A 19,691-nucleotide genomic window follows, 5' to 3' on the forward strand; every position below is an offset into this window, starting at 1 on the left:
CTGTGTTATATATGTTGTGGGAACTACAACCTTGCAGACTGTGTTATATATGTTGTGGGAACTACAACCTTGCAGACTGTGTTATATATGTTGTGGGAACTAGAACCTTGCAGACTGTGTTATATATGTTGTGGGAACTACAACCTTGCAGACTGTGTTATATATGTTGTGGGAACTAGAACCTTGCAGACTGTGCTATATATGTTGTGGGAACTAGAACCTTGCAGACTGTGCTATATATGTTGTGGGAACTACAACCTTGCAGACTGTGTTATATATGTTGTGGGAACTAGAACCTTGCAGACTGTGTTATATATGTTGTGGGAACTACAACCTTGCAGACTGTGTTATATATGTTGTGGGAACTAGAACCTTGCAGACTGTGCTATATATGTTGTGGGAACTAGAACCTTGCAGACTGTGCTATATATGTTGTGGGAACTAGAACCTTGCAGACTGTGTTATATATGTTGTGGGAACTAAAACCTTGCAGACTGTGTTATATATGTTGTGGGAACTAGAACCTTGCAGACTGTGTTATATATGTTGTGGGAACTACAGCCTTGCAGACTGTGTTATATATGTTGTGGGAACTAGAACCTTGCAGACTGTGTTATATATGTTGTGGGAACTAGAACCTTGCAGACTGTGTTATATATGGTGTCCAGGGTGTACCCCGCCTTCCGCCCGATTGTAGCTGAGATAGGCGCCAGCGCCCCCCGCGACCCCGAAAGGGAATAAGCGGTAGAAAATGGATGGATGGATGGATGGGAACTAGAATCTTGCAGACTGTGTTATATATGTTGTGGGAACTAGAACCTTGCAGACTGTGTTATATATGTTGTGGGAACTAGAACCTTGCAGACTGTGTTATATATGTTGTGGGAACTAGAACCTTGCAGACTGTGTTATATATGGTGTCCAGGGTGTACCCCGCCTTCCGCCCGATTGTAGCTGAGATAGGCGCCAGCGCCCCCCGCGACCCCGAAAGGGAATAAGCGGTAGAAAAATGGATGGATGGATGGATGGGAACTAGAATCTTGCAGACTGTGTTATATATGTTGTGGGAACTAGAACCTTGCAGACTGTGTTATATATGTTGTGGGAACTAGAACCTTGCAGACTGTGTTAGATATGTTGTGGGAACTAGAACCTTGCAGACTGTGTTATATATGTTGTGGGAACTACTAGAACCTTGCAGACTGTGTTATATATGTTGTGGGAACTAGAACCTTGCAGACTGTGTTATATATGTTGTGGGAACTAGAACCTTGCAGACTGTGTTATATATGTTGTGGGAACTAGAACCTTGCAGACTGTGTTATATATGTTGTGGGAACTAGAACCTTGCAGACTGTGCTATATATGTTGTGGGAACTAGAACCTTGCAGAGTGTGCTGTATATGTTGTGGGAACTAGAATCCTTGCAGACTGTGCTATATATGTTGTGGGAACTAGAACCTTGCAGACTGTGTTATATATGTTGTGGGAACTAGAACCTTGCAGACTGTGTTATATATGTTGTGGGAACTAGAACCTTGCAGACTGTGTTATATATGGTGTCCAGGGTGTACCCCGCCTTCCGCCCGATTGTAGCTGAGATAGGCGCCAGCGCCCCCCGCGACCCCGAAAGGGAATAAGCGGTAGAAAATGGATGGATGGATGGATGGGAACTAGAATCTTGCAGACTGTGTTATATATGTTGTGGGAACTAGAACCTTGCAGACTGTGTTATATATGTTGTGGGAACTAGAACCTTGCAGACTGTGTTATATATGTTGTGGGAACTAGAACCTTGCAGACTGTGTTATATATGGTGTCCAGGGTGTACCCCGCCTTCCGCCCGATTGTAGCTGAGATAGGCGCCAGCGCCCCCCGCGACCCCGAAAGGGAATAAGCGGTAGAAAAATGGATGGATGGATGGATGGGAACTAGAATCTTGCAGACTGTGTTATATATGTTGTGGGAACTAGAACCTTGCAGACTGTGTTATATATGTTGTGGGAACTAGAACCTTGCAGACTGTGTTAGATATGTTGTGGGAACTAGAACCTTGCAGACTGTGTTATATATGTTGTGGGAACTACTAGAACCTTGCAGACTGTGTTATATATGTTGTGGGAACTAGAACCTTGCAGACTGTGTTATATATGTTGTGGGAACTAGAACCTTGCAGACTGTGTTATATATGTTGTGGGAACTAGAACCTTGCAGACTGTGTTATATATGTTGTGGGAACTAGAACCTTGCAGACTGTGCTATATATGTTGTGGGAACTAGAACCTTGCAGAGTGTGCTGTATATGTTGTGGGAACTAGAATCCTTGCAGACTGTGCTATATATGTTGTGGGAACTAGAATCCTTGCAGACTGTGCTATATAGGTTGTGGTAACTAGAACCTTGCAGACTGTGCTATATATGTTGTGGGAACTAGAACCTTGCAGACTGTGTTATATATGTTGTGGGAACTAGAATCCTTGCAGACTGTGCTATATAGGTTGTGGTAACTAGAACCTTGCAGACTGTGCTATATATGTTGTGGGAACTAGAACCTTGCAGACTGTGCTATATATGTTGTGGGAACTAGAACCTTGCAGACTGTGCTATATATGTTGTGGGAACCACAATTTTGGTAGCAGAAAGAAACAACCCTTTTTGTGTGAGTGGGTGTGGATGTGTGTGAATGGGGGAGGGAGGGTTTTTTTTTTGGGGGGGGGGGGGTTATGCACTAATTGAAAGTGTCTCTTGTATATTTTTATGTTGATTTAATTAAAAAAAAGAGTAGTTTGTGTTGGTGCTGATAATGTCAATATTGCTAATAATTAGTTAATATTCAGGTCATGTTGTTGGAGGTTTTCTTTGGAGGGCTTAAAGGCCGCTCTAGAGTACGTCCATTAGCTTCATTGTTAGCCACCTTGCACTTGCACAATTTTACGAATCAGAATGCATAAAATAAAGAAAAACATGTTGTTGTCTTACATAAGGATTGTGAAGGATAAGCAAAATTCAGATAAAAATGTGGTTCTCCTTTAAAAGTGTGATCTGAGCTGAAGATGTCGTTGTGGCTTGTGCAGCCCTTTGAGACACTTGTGATTAACGGCTATATAAATAAACTTTGATTAATTGAAGTGATCCACTCTTCCCTCACTTGAGAACAAGACTCCTAGGTACTTGAACTCCTCCCCTTGGGGCAGGGTCTCCTCCCCATTTACCTGTCGATCTACATTCCCATCCTCACCTACGGTCATGAGCTTTGGGTCATGACCGAAAGGACAAGATCACGGGTACAAGCGGCCCAAATGAGTTTGGGTCTCTCCCTTAGAGATAGGGTGAGAAGCTCTGCCATCCGGGAGGAACTCAAAGTAAAGCCGCTGCTCCTCCACATGGAGAGGAGCCAGATGAGGTGGTTCGGGCATCTGGTCAGGATGCCACCCGACCAACTCCCTAGGGAGGTGTTTAGGGCACGTCCAACCGGTAGGAGGCCACGGGGAAGACCCAGGACACCTTGGGAAGACTATGTCTCCCGGCTGGCCTGGGAACGCCTCAGGATCCCCCGAGAAGAGCTGGACAAAGTGGCTGGGAAGAGGGACGTCTGGGCTTCCCTGCTTAGGCTGCTGCCCCCGTGACCCGACCTCAGATAAGTGGAAGAAGATGGATGGATGGATAATTGAAGTGATGAATCAAATTCAACACATTTATATCAGTTTATTATCTAAAACATCATCTTACCTGTGAAATGTAAGTGTCACAAAAGAGTGTCATTTTAGTGCAAGTCTGATGCAATGTATTTGACTTTGTATTTGTCTGACACAACACGTGCGGAGAGACTGGAGGGGATGTGGATGGAGAGACAGGACTGCAGAGTTTGGAGAGACTGGAGGAGATGTGGATGAAGAGACAGGACTGCAGAGTTTGGAGAGACTGGGGGAGATGTGGATGAAGAGACAGGACTGCAGAGTTTGGAGAGACTGGAGGAGATGTGGATGAAGAGACAGGACTGCAGAGTTTGGAGAGACTGGAGGAGATGTGGATGAAGAGACAGGACTGCAGAGTTTGGAGAGACTGGGGGAGATGTGGATGAAGAGACAGGACTGCAGAGTTTGGAGAGACTGGAGGAGATGTGGATGAAGAGACAGGACTGCAGAGTTTGGAGAGACTGGAGGAGATGTGGATGAAGAGACAGGACTGCAGAGTTTGGAGAGACTGGAGGAAATCTGGATGAAGAGACAGGACTGCAGAGTTTGGAGAGACTGGAGGAGATGTGGATGAAGAGACAGGACTGCAGAGTTTGGAGAGACTGGAGGAGATGTGGATGAAGAGACAGGACTGCAGAGTTTGGAGAGACTGGAGGAAATCTGGATGAAGAGACAGGACTGCAGAGTTTGGAGAGACTGGAGGAGATGTGGATGAAGAGACAGGACTGCAGAGTTTGGAGAGACTGGAGGAGATGTGGATGAAGAGACAGGACTGCAGAGTTTGGAGAGACTGGAGGAGATGTGGATGAAGAGACAGGACTGTAGAGTTTGGAGAGACTGGAGGAGATGTGGATGAAGAGACAGGACTGCAGAGTTTGGAGAGACTGGAGGAGATGTGGATGAAGAGACAGGACTGCAGAGTTTGGAGAGACTGGAGGAGATGTGGATGAAGAGACAGGACTGCAGAGTTTGGAGAGACTGGAGGAGATGTGGATGAAGAGACAGGACTGCAGAGTTTGGAGAGACTGGAGGAGATGTGGATGAAGAGACAGGACTGCAGAGTTTGGAGAGACTGGTGCTGATCTCCAGGGCGGACAAGCTTCACAGTGTCTTGGCTAAATGAGCAGGTATCGGACACCTCGGTCTTCTTGGACGTATCCTCGCTCATCCATGCAGACTGGACACTGGCCGAGAGTTGGTGAGTAGTCGAGGGTGGAGTCGGCGCTCTTGGTTGCTTTGTTGGGTCTGCTCCTGTCTCTGGTCATGCTCCCCCCACCCCAGCAGACGATGGCGTGGAACACCACAGAGGCCACCACAGTGGGTATGTTTTTTTTCCCTTGGCCTCAGTATTGACATCCTCTCCAGGGGGCCCAGGCTTAGACTGAATCCCCCAACCCCCAGCGTTTACCTGTTTCTCACCTTTTTGTAAGGGGCGCCGATAGTTGGCAGAGCCGTCAGCGATCCTGTTCTGTCTCCCTGTAATGTTTGATCCTGTTCTGTCTCCCTGTAATGTTTGATCCTGTTCTGTCTCCCTGTAATGATTGATCCTGTTCTGTCTCCCTGTAATGTTTGATCCTGTTCTGTCTCTCTGTAATGTTTGATCCTGTTCTGTCTCTCTGTAATGTTTGATCCTGTTCTGTCTCCCTGTAATATTTGATCCTGTTCCGTCTCCCTGTAATGTTTGATCCTGTTCTGTCTCTCTGTAATGTTTGATCGTGTTTTGTCTCCCTGTAATGTTTGATCCTGTTCTGTCTCTCTGTAATGTTTGATCCTTTTCTGGCTCCCTGTAATGTTTGATCCTGTTCTGTCTCCCTGTAATGTTTGATCCTGTTCTGTCTCCCCGTAATGTTTTTATCCTGTTCTGTCTCCCTGTAATGTTTGATCCTGTTCTGTCTCCATGTAATGTTTGATCCTGTTCTGTCTCCCTGTAATGTTTGATCCTGTTCTGTCTCCCTGTAATATTTGATCCTGTTCTGTCTCCCTGTAATGATTGATCCTGTTCTGTCTCCCTGTAATATTTGATCCTGTTCTGTCTCCCTGTATTGTTTGATCCTGTTCTGTCTCCCTGTATTGTTTGATCCTGTTCTGTCTCCCTGTAATGTTTGATCCTGCTCTGTCTCCCTGTAATGTTTGATCCTGTTCTGTCTCCCTGTAATGTTTGATCCTGTTCTGTCTCCCTGTAATGTTTGATCCTGTTCTGTCTCCCTGTAATGATTGATCCTGTTCCGTCTCGCTGTAATGTTTGATCCTGTTCTGTCTCTCTGTAATGTTTGATCCTGTTCTGTCTCTCTGTAATGTTTGATCCTGTTCTGTCTCCCTGTAATATTTGATCCTGTTCTGTCTCCCTGTAATGTTTGATCCTGTTCTGTCTCTCTGTAATGTTTGATCGTGTTTTGTCTCCCTGTAATGTTTGATCCTGTTCTGTCTCTCTGTAATGTTTGATCCTTTTCTGGCTCCCTGTAATGTTTGATCCTGTTCTGTCTCCCTGTAATGTTTGATCCTGTTCTGTCTCCCCGTAATGTTTGATCATGTTCTGTCTCCCTGTAATATTTGATCCTGTTCTGTCTCCCTGTAATGTTTGATCCTGTTCTGTCTCCCTGTATTGTTTGATCCTGTTCTGTCTCCCTGTATTGTTTGATCCTGTTCTGTCTCTCTGTAATGTTTGATCCTGTTCTGTCTCCCTGTAATATTTGATCCTGTTCCGTCTCCCTGTAATGTTTGATCCTGTTCTGTCTCTCTGTAATGTTTGATCGTGTTTTGTCTCCCTGTAATGTTTGATCCTGTTCTGTCTCTCTGTAATGTTTGATCCTTTTCTGGCTCCCTGTAATGTTTGATCCTGTTCTGTCTCCCTGTAATGTTTGATCCTGTTCTGTCTCCCCGTAATGTTTTTATCCTGTTCTGTCTCCCTGTAATGTTTGATCCTGTTCTGTCTCCATGTAATGTTTGATCCTGTTCTGTCTCCCTGTAATGTTTGATCCTGTTCTGTCTCCCTGTAATATTTGATCCTGTTCTGTCTCCCTGTAATGATTGATCCTGTTTTGTCTCCCTGTAATATTTGATCCTGTTCTGTTTCCCTGTATTGTTTGATCCTGTTCTGTCTCCCTGTATTGTTTGATCCTGTTCTGTCTCCCTGTAATGTTTGATCCTGCTCTGTCTCCCTGTAATGTTTGATCCTGTTCTGTCTCCCTGTAATGTTTGATCCTGTTCTGTCTCCCTGTAATGTTTGATTCTGTTCTGTCTCCCTGTAATGATTGATCCTGTTCTGTCTCGCTGTAATGTTTGATCCTGTTCTGTCTCTCTGTAATGTTTGATCCTGTTCTGTCTCTCTGTAATGTTTGATCCTGTTCTGTCTCCCTGTAATATTTGATCCTATTCTGTCTCCCTGTAATGTTTGATCCTGTTCTGTCTCTCTGTAATGTTTGATCGTGTTTTGTCTCCCTGTAATGTTTGATCCTGTTCTGTCTCTCTGTAATGTTTGATCCTTTTCTGGCTCCCTGTAATGTTTGATCCTGTTCTGTCTCCCTGTAATGTTTGATCCTGTTCTGTCTCCCCGTAATGTTTGATCATGTTCTGTCTCCCTGTAATATTTGATCCTGTTCTGTCTCCCTGTATTGTTTGATCCTGTTCTGTCTCCCTGTAATGTTTGATCCTGTTCTGTCTCCCTGTAATGTTTGTCTGATCTTGAATGGGATTGTGCTGAAAATGTTAATTTCCCCTGGGGGATTAATGAAGTATTTCTGATTGTGATTGTGATGAATAACAGACTTTAACTATTGGCCGCAGCAGTGAGGCTCGCTGGGCTTGCATTTGGATTTTTGCTGAAGCTCTTTTACTAATTCTGAATTTAGCTTGCTGGAAAGTGGATTCTGATCTGCTTTCCAAACAAATGTGGTTTTAATAGAGTTGACTAAAGTGATACTGGCAGCTCTGTCTGAGAGTGATGGTAAATAATTGAGTGTCAGTGGCGTGTCTTCCTGCTTCTTGTGCAAGCAAGAAACATCCTTTCTCATCATTGCTGCCCCTAAATCTCTCTTGGAGCACACAGCCCAGATCTGCTGAATGTGCAGAGAAACCTCTCCCCTGCTCCTCTCCCTCACCCGAACCCTTTCTCTCAACTGTGCTCTCGGCGTTGCTTTCAGGCTTGTGTGTTCATCGTCCTGTCAGTATCGCGCCCGCTCTGCATCGTCCTGTCAGTATCGCGCCTGCTCCGCATCGTCCTGTCAGTATCGCGCCCGCTCTGCCGCTCACACTGCCTGCCTTTTTCTTTTCCTCCTGAAAGATGGAGTTTGGATCCAAATGGTTCCGTCTGATCTACTTGGTGGCTCTGTGTCTCTCTCTCGCCCAGCCAGGATGCTGCAACACAAAAAAGACTTCCAAGATAGCACGTTGTCCTTCGACCTGCTCCTGCACCAAAGACTCTGCCTTCTGTGTGGACACCAAGGCCATACCAAAGAGCTTCCCAGCGGGGATCATTTCTCTGTGAGTTTTGCACTTGTACAACATCTTGTTGACGTCAGCGCAATAGCATTAGATTGGCTTTCTGCTGTCAGGCCGTGTACATCCTGGACAAGTCACCACCTCATCACAGGGCCAACACAGATAGACAGACAACATTCACACACTAGGGACCATTTAGTGTTGCCAATCAACCTATCCCCAGGTGCATGTCTTTGGAGGTGGGAGGGGCCTATCCCCAGGTGCATGTCTTTGGAGGTGGGAGGGGCCTATCCCCAGGTGCATGTCTTTGGAGGTGGGAGGGGCCTATCCCCAGGTGCATGTCTTTGGAGGTGGGAGGGGCCTATCCCCAGGTGCATGTCTTTGGAGGTGGGAGGGGCCTATCCCCAGGTGCATGTCTCTGGAGGTGGGAAGGGACTATCTCCAAGTGCATGTCTTTGGAGGTGGGAGGGGCCTATCCCCAGGTGCATGTCTTTGGAGGTGGGAGGGGCCTATCCCCAAGTGCATGTCTTTGGAGGTGGGAGGGGCCTATCCCCAGGTGCATGTCTTTGGAGGTGGGAGGGGCCTATCCCCAGGTGCATGTCTTTGGAGGTGGGAGGGGACTATCTCCAAGTGCATGTCTTTGGAGGTGGTAGGGGCCTATCGCCAGGTGCATGTCTGAGGTGGGAGGGGCCTATCCCCAGGTGAATGTCTTTGGAGGTGGTAGGAGCCTATCACGGGTGCATGTCTTTGGAGGTGGGAGGGGCCTACCCCCAGGTGCATGTCTTTGGAGGTGGGAGGGGCCTATCCCCAGGTGCATGTCTTTGGAGGTGGGAGGGGCCTATCCCCAGCTGCATGTCTTTGGAGGTGGGAGGGGCCTATCCCCAGCTGCATGTCTTTGGAGGTGGGAGGGGCCTATCCCCAGCTGCATGTCTTTGGAGGTGGGAGGGGCCTATCCCCAGGTGCATGTCTTTGGAGGTGGGAGGGGCCTATCCCCAGGTGCATGTCTTTGGAGGTGGGAGGGGCCTATCCCCAGCTGCATGTCTTTGGAGGTGGGAGGGGCCTATCCCCAGCTGCATGTCTTTGGAGGTGGGAGGGGCCTATCCCCAGGTGCATGTCTTTGGAGGTGGGAGGGGCCTATCCCCAGGTGCATGTCTTTGGAGGTGGGAGGAAGCCGGAGTACTCGGAGGGAACCCACGCAGTCACGTGGAGAACATGCAAACTCCACACAGAAACATCCCAAGCCCAGGGTTGAACCCAGAACTACTCAGGACCTTCGTATTGTGAGGCAGATGCACTAACCCCTCTACCACCGTGCTGCCCGGGGAAACCACACAGTCATAATGCAATGAGAACATGCAAACTCCACACAGAAAGACCCTGAGCCCGGGGATCGAACCCAGGACCTTCTTATTGTGAGGCACATGAACTAACACCTGGTCCACCGTGCTGCCCCTGTTTGAGATATCAATTCGGAGTCGCAGGGGGTGGTTGGAGCCTATCCCAGCTGCGCTCGGGTGGGAGACCCTGGACAAGAGTAAGCTGACCCTGTAAAATTGTAAATAAATCCTAAAAAAGACCTAACTCTTTGTGACATTTAAACTACAAAGACCAAAGAAACAGTTTAATATGTTAAACATTCTACAATTCTATTGGGATTGAAACACTTTTTACCTTTAAAGCTATTATGACATCACACTTGTAGAGTCTGGACCTGCCAGTACAATCTGTATGTTAGTCAGGGGGAGGGAATCAGGGATGGCTACTGAATTCATGACTTTTATAGGTGCCATAGTCCATTGGTACTACCAGGTATTCATACACATGAATGAAACGGTGCCATACTTTGTTGCGTGTTACGTCACGTCCGGTTGCAACTTTAGCAACGGCTCAAGCACTTGGTTGGTAAACAAGTACTCTGAGCTTCAGCGTAATGTTGCAATTTTCTATGCAACAAAGCAAGAAGAAGGAACTCAAAAGAACAGGGAGACTCAGTTTTTCAAAAGGTGCTAGCTTGGTGGTAACTTAAATTGGATTTGCCATAGACATTCTACCAATTAGCAAAAGCAATTTTAATGAAACACAGAGGATGCACGTTACGATTAAACAGCTAGTGTGTAATAAATACAATACTTAAAATGAAAAGACTTAGTAGCAAAGACTACCATCTGATTAAGGCAACATATTGTACAGTGCTGCCATCTAAAGTCTTAGAATTGCAACTGCATACCAAGTTTACTTAGTCCAGTACAGCATTTGCAAATGAGACACAGAAGTGTAAGAAAACAATCGAACAACTGAACAGTCCAGCTCAGCTGTTGAATGCTAAATTAAAAAATGTGTATTTTTTTTCAACAATAACATGTATTAACACATTTGAACACACACACAAGTAGCACAAATTGGTACCTTTGAGTACCTATATCGGTTTCCAAGTACCAGCAATTGGTACAGTATCCATTCAAATGTGAAAGGTACCCATTCCCAGTCAGGGATAGCTAAGCTATTTCTACTACATGATGAACAATTTAAAGATTTTGGGGACTGCAATGATGCTTTTATATATTAGTTTAATTTTGTAGAAAGGTTAAACAACTGCGATAAGTTGGCGACTTGTCCAGAGTGTTACCTGCCTTCCAACCAAGTGCAGCTGGCATAGGCTCCTGCACCCCTGTGACCTCAAAAGGGACAAACAGTACAAAATGGATGGATGGAAGGTTAAACAACTTTGTGCTATTATTGATTATTAGCATCAACATTTCAGTCTCTTCTCTTTACTTTTTGCCTATTTGCTCACCTTCTCCAGTTTTACTATTTTGATTTTTGGGGGAAGGTTTATTTTATTTCAAAACAAACCAAAAAAATGGCCCAGACTTGAGACTAACACATATCCTTGTTTGACTGTGCAGGACGATGGTGAACGCAGCATTTACCACAATCCCTGAGGGAGCCTTCTCACACCTTCACATGCTTCAATTCCTGTCAGTATTCTGACCATCGCTTTCTTCATTTTTGAATATCCCTTAATAAAATATAGCTAATTGTTTGTAATACACACGTATGTCTTGCAACTTGAAATGAATGGGGATTAAAAAGAGTGGTGACGTAGCAGAGTCTCGGTATCAGTGTCGTCTCCAACTGACTCCCTCCATTATGCTCCGACAAAAGCCTGTTTGTCTGTCACATGCCATCATGAATGTGGGTCGTATTGTTGTGTGCAAGTCTGCGTTTGCTCCAACTTCTCATTCAATCCATCATAATGTTTGGGAATCCATTGATGACTCAGTGGATTTAATTGAATAGACGACTTATAATGCTGCATTGTCTTCTACAGTCATACTCTCTGTATTCCACCGTGTGTCGACTATTGTATGATTACAGTCATATTCTCTGTATTCCACCGTGTGTCGACTATTGTATGATTACAGTCATACTCTCTGTATTCCACCGTGTGTCGACTATTGTATGATTACAGTCATACTCTCTGTATTCCACCGTGTGTCGACTATTGTATGATTACAGTCATATTCTCTGTATTCCACCGTGTGTCGACTATTGTATGATTACAGTCATATTCTCTGTATTCCACCGTGTGTCGACTATTGTATGATTAAAGTCATACTCTCTGTATTCCACCGTGTGTCGACTATTGTATGATTACAGTCATATTCTCTGTATTCCACCGTGTGTCGACTATTGTATGATTACAGTCATATTCTCTGTATTCCACCGTGTGTCGACTATTGTATGATTACAGTCATACTCTCTGTATTCCACCGTGTGTCGACTATTGTATGATTACAGTCATACTCTCTGTATTCCACCGTGTGTCGACTATTGTATGATTACAGTCATATTCTCTGTATTCCACCGTGTGTCGACTATTGTATGATTACAGTCATATTCTCTGTATTCCACCGTGTGTCGACTATTGTATGATTACAGTCATATTCTCTGTATTCCACCGTGTGTCGACTATTGTATGATTACAGTCATATTCTCTGTATTCCACCGTGTGTCGACTATTGTATGATTACAGTCATATTCTCTGTATTCCACCGTGTGTCGACTATTGTATGATTACAGTCATATTCTCTGTATTCCACCGTGTGTCGACTATTGTATGATTACAGTCATATTCTCTGTATTCCACCGTGTGTCGACTATTGTATGATTACAGTCATATTCTCTGTATTCCACCGTGTGTCGACTATTGTATGATTACAGTCATACTCTCTGTATTCCACCGTGTGTCGACTATTGTATGATTACAGTCATACTCTCTGTATTCCACCGTGTGTCGACTATTGTATGATTACAGTCATATTCTCTGTATTCCACCGTGTGTCGACTATTGTATGATTACAGTCATATTCTCTGTATTCCACCGTGTGTCGACTATTGTATGATTACAGTCATATTCTCTGTATTCCACCGTGTGTCGACTATTGTATGATTACAGTCATATTCTCTGTATTCCACCGTGTGTCGACTATTGTATGATTACAGTCATATTCTCTGTATTCCACCGTGTGTCGACTATTGTATGATTACAGTCATATTCTCTGTATTCCACCGTGCGTCGACTGAGTTTGTGCATTGTAACAAAACTGCAAAAAAAAAATCACAACATCTGTCATTTTCATTTTGTTTGCAGGCTATTGAACTCCAACACATTCACCACGATTTCTGACGATGCATTTGCAGGTCTCTCTCATCTGCAATACCTGTGAGTAACAGCAAGTACCTTCAATTTGGTAAAAGGTGCACTGACTGAGGATGTGATGTCACTACAACAATGACTAACAAGAGTGCGATCTGACTTGAAAAATACCAGAATCAGTTTTATTGGGCAAATATGTTTAACACACAAGGAATTTGACTTGGTAGGTTGTACTTTGTTGTTCATTGTAAAACAATTAATAATAACAAATCACTACAATGATAAAGAAATATTTGACTAATATATACAAGGCTAATAAATAATAGTGCAGTGGTGAATAGAGCAAAGCAAGAAGGTGAGGTGAGCATGAGTACGTACTTTCCCATTGGCAAATGAGTTACTTCACAGTCTTCACCAGATTGACAGTCTAAGGCAGGGGTGGGCAAAATGTTGAAAGAGTCATATTGGAGCAAAAATACAAAAAACAAATCTGTCTGGAGCCGCAAATAATGAACAGCCGTATATATAAGTGTTATAATGAAGGCAACCCATGACGTAAGTGTCTACATTAGCTATAATAGTCTACTATCAAAATGACTATTTGTCGCAGGCGGAAGCAAATCTTCATTGACAGAAATGTTGAAATTTGGCATTGATTTTTATGTTTTCTTACATATAATTTGAAATCAAAAAAACAATTTGAAATCATAACTCAAGCAGACATTTAAGTATTTATTTGTATTTAGACCAGATCAGTTTTAAATATATGATAATACGAGATTTATTGCATTATTAGATAATAAAGTTGAAAAGATATGCAATTGAATGCATTTTTTTTCTGTCCAAATGGAAAGAAGGAATACTTTTAGAAAGAAAGATAAAGTCTTTCATTGATGCACATTATTTCCAAACTTAGGAAGGCCACATAATATTAAATGGCGAGCCACTCTGGTGAGATTGACGCCTGTGTTATACAATAATGTGTTTATGAGCGAGAAAAACAAATCTGTTTGTGGTGGTCCAAATGTATTTGCAAAAAAATGAACGCATGGGGAAAAACTGCTTACTGATGAGAAAAACAAAGAAACTTCCAAAGCCTCATTTGATCACAAACTATTTTTCCTGTCAGCCACTTACAAAAATAATAACAATATATGTAATGATAATAACAGTAGATTGCACAGTACAGTACATATTCCATACACTTGACCACTAAATGGTAACACCCCAATACGTTTTTCAACTTGTTTAAGTCGGGGTCCGCGTTAATCAATTCATGGTAGAAATATACAGTATACTATCAGCATAATACAGTCATCACACAAGTTCATCATCAGAGTATGTACATTGAATTATTTACATTATTCACAATAAATTACAAAAATAATGCTCTGCATTTTCGCATGGTAATCTAAAACCTGAGCTGTTCAATTCTAAACCTAAACCTTTTGTCAAAGCTTGCTAAGTAAATCTCAAGTGTGTTGTTTTCATGAGTGACTTTTTCCCCCCAAACAGATTTATTGAGAACAATGACATCCAGACTCTCTCACAGTATACCTTTCGCGGATTGAAATCTCTGACTCATTTGTAAGTATCCCAGCAAAAATGAAAATGCACACATCATTTTTCATCTAAACATTTCCCCCAGTACAAGTTAAGCAGTTATAGCTGATTTTGTAGCTACTGTATAGTAAATATAATAACAACTTACATGGGTACCGTTATTTCTGGTTTAGATCGTTCAAACCAAGAGGATATTTACCGACATCCAAAGAAGCAATCCAGATATTAAAAAAAATGTTTTTTTTGTCCAGATCCCTCTCAAACAACAACCTACAGCATCTGCCGAGAGATCTCGTTCAACATCTCGATATCCTCACAGATTTGTAAGTTGGACCTGTGATGGTTTCATGTACTGGAGAGCCGTCATACAAACATCCACTTTTCAGGGACCTCAGGGGAAACTCCCTCCGCTGTGACTGTAAAATCAAGTGGTTAGTGGATTGGATAGAAAAGACCAACACTTCTGTTCCCCCCATCTACTGTGCCAGCCCCTTTGAATTCCAGGGACGCAGAATCCGCCATCTCGCCCCACGAGACTTTAACTGCATCAGTGCAGGTTTGAGGTTTAACAGTTGAAATGTAAAGACGTAATGATAATAATTTGCTTTCTTTCTGTATTTTTCCTGCGCTAGATTTTGCCGTTTACCAAATGTTCCCCTTCCACTCTGTGTCAGTGGAGTCTTACGAGTTCAGTGGCGATCACTTTGTGACCTTTGCTCAACCTGATTCAGGTTTCTGCACTCTGTACATGTGGGATCATGTCGAGATGGTCTTTAGGACTTTTCGTAACATTAGCTGTAAGTCATTGCTCCATATGCATACAAACCGTTTTTTTTTGTGTCATTTAAAATGGTCTTTCTGCCTTTTCATGTCTGTGCAGCTCATTCAGCCGTGTACTGCAAACCGGTGGTGATCGACAAGACGCTGTACATGGTTGTGGCCCAACTTTTTGGTGGATCGCATATCTACAAGTAAGGTTTTCAGCAATTATTGGTGTCAACATTTACAAACTGCTTACAGCAATGTAGGCGCACATAATAGCTGGGTTGCATATGACGTGACATCGGTTTTTCTTTTTCGTGCCTTAATTCACACGATGGTCAAGCAGCTTGAGCGTAGCAATAGAACAAGTGAGGGTGAGTGTTGAGTTTGGGGAGAAAAGGTTGAAGGAAATGGCTCTTAAAAAATATCACTTTCATCATCTTGTGGAATACAATCGGACCGCTTGTGTCTGCAGCAATCACTTTGTAAAATGTTTGTTGTAACATTGTATTTCTTAGAGAAACTTTCTGTGATGTAATTGAGTTTATTCTCCACTATGTTAGTAGTGTTTAATAGATGAATTAAACGTAAAGAAAGGATAAGAGACCGCAAAAGTTTGTGTTCTTTTGTGGCTGCTATGTCTAAATATAACTACAAAGATCTGAATATGTCAATAAAGTAGCATCATATTAAGTCCTAGTAACAAATATTGTAATTGTTGGTCTAAATACATCAAATATTCTTTCTCGATTTTCATAAGAGAAAGTAAAAGCTTTGCTCTTGTTGTGCAGTAAAGCCAAAGTATCGAAATCAAAATATATCTCGGGTTCATTATTCTATAATCGCCTCATATATTACAAAATTGCCAAGGGTAAGGATTTCTGAAACCACAAGTCAATCAGACATTGAAGTATTTATTTATATTTTGACAAGAACAGTTTTAAATGTATGATAATACAAAATGTGTTGCATTATTAGACAACAAAGTTTAAAAGATATGCAATTGCTTGCATTGCATGCATTTTTTTCTGTCAGAAAAAGAAACAAAAAAAACACTAAACTCAACCGAAGAATGGAAAGAACAAATACGCAAATAAACTAACGTCATATTCAGTCCAAGTAATAAATATTGTAACTGTTGGTGGAATACATCGTATTTTCTTTCTCGATTTTCATAAAAGAAACTAAAAGCTTAGTTGTTGTTGTGCAGGGAAGCCAAGTGCTTTATTCGACACAAATGACCGAATTGTCGCGTCTTTGGGGATATTTGCTAGCATCATGAAATGATCCTTAATAGTATTAATAAACTACATGAATAAATAGGCTCAACAGCATGTACAGAATCTTGATAATGCCAGCAAACATTGCTAAATAACGGGAACATCTATAGTTTAATAGAGATATATGTATATAATAGGGGCTTCATGGTGGAAGAGGAGTTAGTGCGTCTGCCTCACAATACGAAGGTCCTGAGTGGTCCTGGGTTCAATCCCGGGCTCGGGATCTTTCTGTGTGGAGTTTGCATGTTCTCCCCGTGAATGCGTGGGTTCCCTCCGGGTACTCCGGCTTCCTCCCACCTCCAAAGACATGCACCTGGGGATAGGCCCCTCCCACCTCCAAAGACATGCACCTGGGGATAGGTTGATTGGCAACACTAAATGGTCCCTAGTGTGTGAATGTGTGTGTGAATGTTGTCTGTCTATCTGTTATGGTTTAAACAGGGATTGCAAGGGGAGTGACTGCAGACTGACACCAGGTGGCAGTGATGTCCAAAGATTTATTCTATATATGGTAAATATATATATATATATATATATATATATATATATATATATATATATATATATATATATATATTTGTGTGTGTGTGTGTCTATATACAGTGTATATATATATATATATATATATATATATATATATGTGTGTGTATATACAGTATATATATATATATATATATATATACTAAGAATAATAAACAATACTAACGAATAAAACAAGGAAAGGAAGTGTGACAAAAACGCAAGAGTGTATGGTGTAAGACTATGTGTAGAATTTAACTGAAGTGTGTCTTACCAAAGTGTTGACGAGAGCAAAGGAAAGAGGAAGTCCATGGGGCAAAAAGGATCAGGGGCGAGAGAGAGGCGTCAGAGTTGTGGGGCGAGCGAGGAGTCGAGGAACAAGGGAGGCAGTCGAAAAACCAAGAAGCGCGGGAGAGACAGGGAAGATCCGGACGCACAAGACGCACAGCTTGACTCAGGGATACAACACAGGGAAGGTAAAGATGATTCTACTCCGGCGCCGGCATGCCAGGTCGTCCAGGCTTATGAAGGCAGGTCCTTCATTACAGGCAGGTGTGGTGATTGTCTGTGAAGGATTGCAGCTGGCGGCTGCTGCAGGGCGGAGATGCGCGCGGTTCGTCCCTTGATGTGCACGCCCGTGGGCCTGTCCCGAGGTGCGCGCAGACGGACGACCGGCGTTGGCAGTAGTCTGAGCCGTAACACTATCTGTGTTGGCCCTGCGATGAGGTGCCGACTTGCCCAAGGTGTAGACAGCCTTCCGCACGAATGCAGCTGAGATAAGCGGGGTTTGATGCATGATACTGATAAAGTATGTTCCCGTGTTCGCACCAGGTCCCCCTGTCATCACACCGCCTACCCCTCTATGTGGGAAGAACTGCTTTTGATAACCTTTTGTTATCTTTTATTTCAATTTACAATGCATAAAAACAAAATAGCTTGTTGGTGTTTCACATACGAATTGTCAATGAAAAAGTTGCACGACACCTTCAAGGTGAGAAAATACAAGAATGACAAACATCCCGCGGGCCACAGCTTGGACAGCCCGGCATTAAGCTCTGCTGATTTGTGGCAATGGAATCTTGCTGTTTGTCATAAAAAAGGCAATTGTATTTTCTACTGACCTTGTCTTCAAACTGCAGGTGGGAAGAGGAGCCACAGCGTTTTGTGAAGATCCAAAACATTGACACAACTCGTGTGAGGAAGCCCAACTTCGTGGAGACCTTCCAGCTGGATGGCGAATGGTACTTTGTAGTCGCGGACGGTTCTAAGGCTGGTTCCACCAGCATTTACCGCTGGAACACAAACGGTTTTTACTCCCATCAGTCCCTGCATCCTTGGCATCGTGACACGCATGTGGAGTTCCTGGATGTCGGAGGAAAGCCTCACCTCATCCTCTCCAGTGCCACTCAATCGCCGCTCATTTATCAGTGGAACCGAGGGCTAAAGCAGTTTGCTTTCTTCTCCCAAATCACAGAGCAAGCTGACGTGCAGATGGTGAAGCACTTTTGGGTGAGGAAGGTTCTCTACCTGTGCCTCACACGCTTCATAGGGGACTCAAAGATCCTCCGCTGGGAAGGCCAGCGTTTCATAGAGATCCAGGCTCTTCCCTCTCGCGGCTCCATGCTGGTGTATCCTTTCACAGTGGGCTTGCGTCACTACCTCATCCTTGGGAGCGATTTCTCTTTCTCCAGAGTCTACCTATGGGACCATCTCACTCAGCGCTTCCATCCCTTCCAAGAACTGAACATGAGAGCACCGAGAGGCTTCAGTTTGCTGTCGGTGGACAATAAGGACATCATGTTGGCTGCCAGCTTCAAGGGGAACTCTTTGGCCTACCAGCACCTGCTGCTGGACCTCAGCGCCAAGTAGAAACACAAGACACGCGCCTAACTGATGAAAACAATAGCAAAGTCTTGATGTTGTTCATCATTAATGAAACATTTTTGAAGAAATTGTATTTTAGGAATTATCCCTTCCAATCTGAAATGAATCATGTTATAAATAACTCAGCACTTTTGTATACTGTACTCTATATAGCTTCCTTCTTGTCATCGTTAGCTACATTCCTCCATGTGGCCATGGATCAAACCATACTGAGGCATCCACGCGTTACCAAACACCAAGACTATGTGGCCCTTGTCTGCGTTCATTTAGGAAACACCAAGACTATGTGGCCCTTGTCTGCGTTCATTTAGGAAACACCAAGACTATGTGGCCCTTGTCTGCGTTCATTTAGGAAACACCAAGACTATGTGGCCCTTGTCTGCGTTCATTTAGGAAACACCAAGACTATGTGTCCCTTGTCTGCGTTCATTTAGGAAACACCAAGACTATGTGGCCCTTGTCTGCGTTCATTTAGGAAACACCAAGACTATGTGGCCCTTGTCTGCGTTCATTTAGGAAACACCAAGACTATGTGTCCCTTGTCTGCGTTCATTTAGGAAACACCAAGACTATGTGTCCCTTGTCTGCGTTCATTTAGGAAACACCAAGACTATGTGTCCCTTGTCTGCGTTCATTTAGGAAACACCAAGACTATGTGGCCCTTGTCTGCGTTCATTTAGGAAACACCAAGACTATGTGTCCCTTGTCTGCGTTCATTTAGGAAACACCAAGACTATGTGTCCCTTGTCTGCGTTCATTTAGGAAACACCAAGACTATGTGTCCCTTGAAGTGTGCGTTCATTTAGGAAACACCAAGACTATGTGTCCCTTGTCTGCGTTCATTTAGGAAACACCAAGACTATGTGTCCCTTGTCTGCGTTCATTTAGGAA

General features: G+C 43.5%; 1 protein-coding gene across 2 annotated transcripts; it reads left to right on the forward strand.

Moving 5' to 3' along the window:
- The first annotated feature begins 7,712 nt into the window (after nt 1-7,712).
- lgi3 (leucine-rich repeat LGI family, member 3) lies at nt 7,713-19,254 on the forward strand. 2 transcript variants are annotated; one of them, XM_061905040.1, is made up of 10 exons: nt 7,713-7,884; nt 7,975-8,174; nt 11,039-11,110; nt 12,787-12,858; nt 14,308-14,379; nt 14,607-14,678; nt 14,742-14,911; nt 14,988-15,152; nt 15,236-15,326; nt 18,056-19,254. In XM_061905040.1, the coding sequence occupies exons 2-10, from the start codon at nt 7,975-7,977 to the stop codon at nt 18,783-18,785; spliced, it is 1,644 nt and encodes a 547-aa protein (XP_061761024.1). In that variant the 5' UTR covers nt 7,713-7,884; the 3' UTR covers nt 18,786-19,254. The 2 variants fall into 2 exon arrangements, with proteins under 2 accessions (XP_061761024.1, XP_061761025.1); XM_061905041.1 differs by having other exon boundaries at nt 7,713-8,174; nt 18,056-18,157; nt 18,240-18,507.
- The last annotated feature ends 437 nt before the right edge of the window (nt 19,255-19,691 follow it).

The sequence above is a fragment of the Nerophis ophidion genome, linkage group LG07, assembly GCF_033978795.1.
Source record: "Nerophis ophidion isolate RoL-2023_Sa linkage group LG07, RoL_Noph_v1.0, whole genome shotgun sequence".
Lineage (NCBI taxonomy): Eukaryota > Metazoa > Chordata > Actinopteri > Syngnathiformes > Syngnathidae > Nerophis > Nerophis ophidion.